Source organism: Pseudochaenichthys georgianus, chromosome 6, assembly GCF_902827115.2.
Source record: "Pseudochaenichthys georgianus chromosome 6, fPseGeo1.2, whole genome shotgun sequence".
NCBI lineage: Eukaryota > Metazoa > Chordata > Actinopteri > Perciformes > Channichthyidae > Pseudochaenichthys > Pseudochaenichthys georgianus.
The window spans coordinates 44148077-44156047 of NC_047508.1; the positions used below are offsets into that span (position 1 = coordinate 44148077).

At 38.2% G+C, this 7971-nt stretch overlaps 1 protein-coding gene across 2 annotated transcripts in view; it reads left to right on the forward strand.

The window, feature by feature from the left end:
- Positions 1-7676, forward strand: part of LOC117448337 (metabotropic glutamate receptor 8-like) — a 210540-nt gene extending 202864 nt beyond the window's left edge. For both annotated transcript variants that reach the window (XM_034085593.2, XM_034085594.1), the window contains exons 10-11: positions 3868-4114; positions 7172-7676. In XM_034085593.2, the coding sequence (XP_033941484.1) occupies positions 3868-4114; positions 7172-7221 (297 nt within the window). In that variant the 3' untranslated portion in view covers positions 7222-7676. The remainder of the gene's footprint in view (positions 1-3867; positions 4115-7171) is intronic.
- The last annotated feature ends 295 nt before the right edge of the window (positions 7677-7971 follow it).

A 7971-nucleotide genomic window follows, 5' to 3' on the forward strand; every position in this document is an offset into this window, starting at 1 on the left:
TTATGGAGGATGATTAAAGCCACATGGGAATTCGTTTTCTTGTTGTGAGAATTATGAAAACATTCTGGCTTGAATCTCCAAAGTTCCTATAATAAAGTGAGAACAAAATCAGAAAAGGCCGGATTATTTCTACTCAATTTAGTTTTTTCTGACATTCTGAAAACAAACAGAAATCGGTATTGGGGAGAAATCAAAATACATTTCACGAGGCCCTAATCGTCTTCCGTAATTCTCTATTCATCTCAAATATGTCTGTGTTTGTGCTGCTGAAACAACCTGAATTTCGTGTCTGGAGATCAAAAAGGTTTGTTTTTTTATCCTAAATTAATGTGAAAAATATGCAGGAAGATTTGAGTCTCATTAGATGGAGTGGAAACAGATCCAAACACGTCCGCCTGTCATTCACCACTTTGACTTTCCCAGCACTCAAAGACGAGCATTTTTCTGCCAAAGTATCTTCCAGAGGAGACGGAATTAGCCGCAAACACGAGCCACGAGATGGATCCCAGTAAATGAAGCGAGCAGCGGACCATCTGTTTCTCTTAATGAAAACTTGTGGAATTATTCCTGCAGAGAACACACCATCATTAGGGTCATTCATCTTGTTCAGATCATCAGGTTCTTCTGCAGGTAGTGAAGTGAAAAGTGTTCTTCCATTCAAAAATAACTCATTGTGAATTGAAAACAACTGAATATATTTACATGTAATGCTTTTCCTCAGAAGTATTTTGAGCCAAAACATGAATGCATGTTGTCGTTCATTTGAAGATAAATGGAATTTGGCAAAAACTGAGAGAAATTAAATATATAAATTAGTTAGTTTGAATTTCTAAGCAGTATTTGTTGTTCTACTTCAATCAGTTACGAAGATGCAGTCAGACTATTCAAGGTACATTAGACATATCAAAAGTTAAAGGGGCCCTATTCTGTTTTTAGGGGTTTTATTTTCCCGTAGTAATTTAGGGTTCGGAAACGCCTCCATTGGACTCCTTTGTTTACTTCCTTAACATATTGACATCACTATGTAACACTCACGCTCCTATTAGCTAGCGCTTCAACACATCGTACGTGATAGGCTAAGGGGCGGGACATCTCTAAGCGGTTGACCAATCACAGCAGAGCCGGCCAGCTAACCAATCAGAGCAGACTGGGCTCTGGTTTCAGACAGAGGGTGAAAAGAGGTGCTATTATGAGAAAAATAAAGAGCTTTTTGAACATTAAATGTAGTAATGTTTGACCAAAACCCAAGGTGTACTAAACATCTTTTAATGCATCTCAGTCTTCTTTTACATTTATTAATCCAGGAGTATATACAAGCAAACCGTTTGTATTTGTTCCCACAATGGCGCCTTCAGGGCTCTATAACTGTATAAACACGGATTAGTAATCAGGTTTTTAGGGAAATGTTTTTGAGTTCGAGTACATGAATGATTGTTACACTTGCTGAATTAGTGATTTAAGCAAACATCACATTAGGTGCACACACTGAAGTTCACTGAAACATTAAAAACTTCAGTGCAGTCTTCTTATAAACCGTTCTGTTTACATGCCGTGTGTCCTTGAGGTCTAATAAACACGTCGAATGTGTTTCTTTCCTCAGAAAACATTTATTATTTACATTTCCATTTGCAATGTTCGCATTTATTGTCCCATTGCTGTGATTCTTATAGCACGTTACCATAACAACTGTAACCCAACAGAATACTGGGAAAGCATTGTAAAGTCGGTGTGCATGAAAAACTTACTGCAGTACTTTCAGATCAGATAAGGTGATTTTGTGTGTGTGTGTGTTAGTTCTGTCTTTCAAGTGCAAAAAGACATGAAAAAAGGCAGTTCCAAGTTCTCAACTAATGGAGATGATTGTTAAAGATGGCGTCCAAACATTAATACCAGACACACCAGACACATATGTCATTTTCTTGTAAAAAATGAATACTCACAAAAAGTGTTGCTCTATCCTGTTTGTGAGTATTTTTGAGTAATTGAGAGTATTTTGTTTTCATATAGTCTATGGCAACTATTGGCCGAAAACTAAACTAAATTAAAGTAAAATATAATTGGCCAGTATTAGTTATTAGAGTGCTTATGTTATATAAACATTATTATCAGTATGCCAGATTTAATTCCGTATGCTGTCTAGAAGAGACATGACCGACGTTTCAGGTGTCAATAATGCACTTTTTACGCTTTGACTACATGTAATTTAGCCGCTTTATTGACTCTACAGATTGAGATTTTGAACACGAAGTACATTACAAAAAAAAGACATGATGGATTATTGTAGGTTACTATGAAACGTACTTGATCCCAAGAGCTAGAAGTAATCAAACTTAGCTCCACATAAAGATTCAATAATAAGTGTGTGTTATTCTAGAAGTGGCTGTGTTTTTTTTAACTTTTTGTAATTATTAACTTTATAAAGCTTTGGATGGGCCAACAACAACTGTATGCTACTGTGAAAGGATTCAATTGTTAACACTTGTAATGTTTTGGGTTGTCCTAGCATCTCCTTTAATCGTTTGAATATAATTTGGCTGTAAAGAAATTACAGTAAATATGTTCAAAAGAAGAATGAAAGATGTCAGCCTTGACTCTATCTGAATCTCATGAACCCTGTCACTAACCCCTCCTCTCAATGTAAATATTGCCATATTTTACTATATTTTTTTATGTTATTATTGTTTTCTTAACCTCTTAAGCCCCACGGACCCATACCCGGGCCCGAAATCGCGTAATGTGCAGGAAACAACGTCTAAAGAACCTTCATATTTAATAAACTATGAATGTTTTATATCCATATAACGGAAAAAAACCTCATTTAACTGATCTTTTTCATTTAAAAAAAAAAAAAAATCAAAATGCTAACAGTGACCCTCTGAATTAGCCCCGAGTGAAAATTGCTAACCTATTACTGCACCGAAAATCACTCCTAGCTCCCTTATTACTTATCCTAGCTGCACATCCAACACACCGTGTATGATCGTAAGGAGACACAGAATCTATTGGTACTCACCTCAACACTCAAAGATTACAAATTCGCGGAGAAAATAACAAAAACCTACATCAAAACATGTGGCGCTAGGTAGCCCAAAACGCTAACATGGCTTACCTTGGTCTTCGTCTTGTCAAAACTGGTCTTCAATGGCATTAAAACGATAAAAACGATGGTGTAGTTAATCCATAAATTAATCCAATGTGTCTGTGTCCCCTTTCAAAATGTTTTGATAATCCATAAACAATAAACCTGCTTTTCCGTTTCCAGAAATCAGAGCAGGGATATTCCTACGCTCTGCAACAAGATTGCACATGTCAAAATCGAACAAGGGGGGCCAGAGATATGGAAAATCCACCCAAATGCTAAATCTGTCTAAAAAGGTCAAATATCACTTGTTTTGCATCAATCTTGATACAGGGTACTTATTATATGTTGTACTTTGGATTCCTAAAGCTTTTAGTCTACTAACCCATCATCCAAGGTTAGTTTTCACTATAAGTACAACATATTTTTTAGACGGACACTATAATTTACAGTTTTTTACCATGTTCAATCTGAATTTTCTTTAAAATAAAAAACATCTATATTGATTCTGACTTTTTTACATCCAACTCACAGGTTTATCATTACTTTGAGAAAATGATTATTAATGTAACCCTTTTACAAGGGAAGATATGGTCATTTGTTCTGGGAATGTCATTTTCGAGCCTGAAACCTGAAAAACAGGCTTGGGGCAATAGTTTTCTATCTGTGTTTTGAATTTTTGTTTGACTTTTATGTAATCACCACGACACCAAGTCAAATTCCTCGTATGTGTCAACCTACCTGGTAATAAACCTGATTCTGATTCTGATCCTCTGGTTCCTCCTCAGATGTACATCCAGACGGCCACGCTGACGGTGTCGCTCAGCCTCAGCGCCTCCGTCTCGCTGGGAATGCTCTACATGCCGAAGGTCTACATCATCATCCTCCACCCCGAGCAGAACGTCCCGAAACGCAAACGCAGCTTCAAAGCTATCGTCACCGCCGCCACCATGACCAGCAAACTGTCGCACCTGGCACACGAGCGGCCCAACGGAGAGGTGAAGACGGAGCTGTGCGAGGGCGTGGAGGCCAGCGGTGAGTGAATGGGCGGATAGGATTTGTGAAAATCTGATTGGGAGAAATGTGGCATTATGTTTAAATGCAAGTATTTTTTGGTAAGATGCCTGAAAAAGAACTGAAGAGATTTGAACGGTTTCTATTTTTTACAACAATACCCGCCTGGTGTATGTCTGAAGCTCCTATATTTGTTAAAAATGTTATCATTATGTCATTATGCCTACAATTAGCCGCCTTTAGCTGAGCGGTGCTGTGGTTCCTTTATATAGTGGTGCAGAAATCCTAAAACCCACAAATTAGTCCGCATTTTAACACTTAAAGTTCACTCGCTTTAAGTCAATGTTTTTTCTGAACGTGTTTTTGGTTGTTAGCCTGAAATAAGGAGCTGTGCGAGGGCGTCGAGGCCAGCCGTGAGTTTATGGGCGGATAGGATTCATGAAAATGTTCAAATGTTGTGTGGTACAGGTAATCGGATTGGGTGAATTCTGGTATTCTGGTTTAATGCTTTAGCACTAGTGACATACAGTATTAAACAATAAGTGAGTAAGTCGGTGAGTTATTTTTGCAAGCCGACCCGGAAGTTAGCATCTCTCTAGTTCCCTGGACAGGAAGTCAATGGGGTTTTTCCATTGGATTTCGGATTATTGCTAATGCTGGGCTATACAGTAAGGGAACTACAGCACGGTCACATGACTTCACATCACGTCCGCTAAGCTAAAAGCGGCTAACTTTTGGCATGATAACGTTTAGTCCTCTCATTTAGACACTTCTTAGAAACCGCCTGTTTTTAAATACTTACTGACATATTTTATGTTTAAAAATAGAAATCTCCATTGACTTAACTTCCGGTTCCCAGATAAGGGAACTAAAATGCTATTTAAAATACACTTTAAATTGTGATTACGATAACATAATTTGTTTCTGACAATATGACCGAAGAGACTTTAATTTGCCGGACTTTTCCGTTCAAAGTACCTGCTAACAGAAACCCTGCCGTAAATCTTCCAAAAAAGATTGACCTACAGTTAATGCGATATTGATTCTTTATAATACCGTAGGACCATTTACAATGAAGCGGCAGGTACTGATGAATCAAATAGACTTACGATAGTGAAAACCGTTAATTATTTAGTTTGGAAGTAGAATAAGTGTGTCAGTTCTCTGTATAGTTAATCTTAGAGGTGTAGTCAGCCTCCTAAATCTAACGAAACAGTTTTGTTATTGAGTATTAAATGCGGAGATATCAAGCGCAAAATATCCTTAAAAGTGGTTTGCTTTTTTACCCCTGAACCTTAAATCCCGTTAAATATGCATGATCCCCAGAGGATAAATCCTATTTTGTTTATGTCAAACGTACCTTTCCTGTAGCTCCACCCATCATACTTTTGTCAAACTATATCAACTAATGTCCGACATGCCAGAAATCCCCCATATTATCCAACAAAAGAACCATTGAAGTTGGGCCAGAATGATACATTTGGTGTTGAGATTCACGTCAGATATCAATCGATCTGACAGAAATATGTCCTGATCCTAAGATTAGTCTGGGGCTAAGTGTATGCCCAGCTTTACAGAAGCGTCAAACACCCTCATGATGAGTTATTCTAAGAGCCTTACCATTAGTGGAGCTAAAATGGAAATAGGGTGGCGAGACACCTTTTACGAATCGTTAACGCTAATGGACGTTTTGCTGCCTAGCACATCTGCTCTTTATAATAGTGTGAGTCTAGAGTGGTGCAAGAATGAAACCCATAATGAGTTAGCATTTTAGCACTTCTAGATACACTGGAAGTATGGAAGTCAATGGTTTCTTGAATGTGTTTTTTGGTAAGATGCCTGAAAAAGAACTGAAAAGATCTTCACGGTTTCTATTTTTTACAACAATACCCGACTAGCTTATTGCTGAAGCTCCCACATTTTCCTTTAATTGGCGGTTGCTAACAAGTGTTAATGAAACGACAAAATGTCATCATGCCCAACGTTAGCCGCCTTTAGCTTTGCTGTGGTGACGTAAAGTCATGTGACCGTGCTGTAGTTCCTTTATAGCCTAACCAGGGTTTCCGTTAGCCGGTAATTACCGGTTTTTAGCTGATAACATTTAATAAAAACCGGTAAATTCAAAACCTGCCGGTCAAAATGTCCGATGCTCCGATCGATTGGCCGCCGATCATTATCGGCCGATATTCACTCTTAATAGTTTGATCGGTGCTCTCTATAAAGGCCGATCAGGAGAGCTGGATCTGATCGATATGGACATAAACGCGAGTGAAGTGTAACCGGACGCAAGAGAGAGAGATCAGATCAGCTGCTTCATAATCACCTGAAGCCCCGCCCACTGTTTGGCTCGCTGCATGAGAAACTGACGGGCTGTCAGGAGAGAGAGGGAGGGAGAGGATCCGTTTCTCCCGTGTTATTATTCAAAGTTAATTTAAACTTTTGAATAATGTACTTCATCTACTACAAGTAGTTTCTTTGAATGTAATAATTATGTTGTTTGTTGTTTGTGGAATCATTTATTGAAAAATGAATCTGAACTTTTCGATCTGTTACGATTATAAACTGAAGCAATATAAAAACGAGCCCTGTGAACTGAGTTTTAAACATCAGCATATCTGCTCATAGTCCGGTAATTACCTGCTAACGGAAACTCTTTTATTATTATTATTGAAACATGACCGGTAAGTTTCAAATTTGTCCGGTAAAATAAATTCTGTCCGGACATTTGACCGGCGAGAAAAAATCCTAGCGGAAACCCTGAGACTAACGTTAGCTTTTTCCTTCAGAAATCATTAAGTGGTGTTAATTTGTGGAGATTATCCTGCTGAACAAAACGTGTGAGTATCATAAAATTGTATATTTAGCTATAAGCCAAAATCAAATGGAAAAATCCAGGAAAGGGAGCCGATGCAATGCTAACTTCTGGGTTGAACTGCAAAAATATGTCTTCCCTGAAACTCTATTAATTTGATGTCTTCCTCTGATCAAAAATAACCCTCTGAACCCAGTCTAGCACACAGGGGACAGTAGGTCAGGGAAAATGTCACTTTACTAATTAGTTTGCTTTTCTCTCCTCAGCACCGCCAGCGAAAACAACCTACGTTAGCTACACCAACCACGCCATGTGATCAACGACTCCTTCAACTCGAGGACGACCCGGGACTTTTAAAGAAGCAGATTTCTGTCACCGCGAGGTGGCCTCAACACTCCAAGACATCTGTGGTGTTTTTATGTTTACAGACTGCAGGGAACGGGCCTGAACGCCGCCCAAAAACTCGTTAGGATAAAAAGCATCCAAGTTTTCGCCAGGAAGTAAGAGGGAGGGTTACCTGAAAGCCCAAAAAAAAGAAATCCTAAAAGAAGTACAAAAAAGAAATTGTGGGGACCAAACATAATTGTTGTTATTCTAATTGTGCTTTCAAAAAAAAAAAGTGAAAAAACTTGTGGTTGTGAACATTTCTGATTCTTGTCTCCTGTTGTCTCTGTCGACCTGCATTATGAGAAGAGTCCGTCGATGTTTCCTGAAAACTGGACGGTAGCTTTTGGTTGTGAAATGTCTAAATGCCATGGTTGAATTGAAGCATGCCCGTTTTTTATACAAATGATCTATTTATAATAAAGGAATGTTTCACAAGCGGGTGCCATGTTTCGGTCTGTTTAAAGGATGCACAGATTTAAATTAAATATACATTACCGTTTTGAATCACCATTCAGACGTCTGATCAGTGGACACAGGAACTGCTTCAAGACGATGTTGATTTTTCAGACTTTTCTCAAGACAAGGTATGTGCAATATTTGATAACAATTCCTTATAACTTGCAAATAAACTCTGCAGGTAATTGTTAAAACTAAATATAAGTTCATTATGACGTGTTTT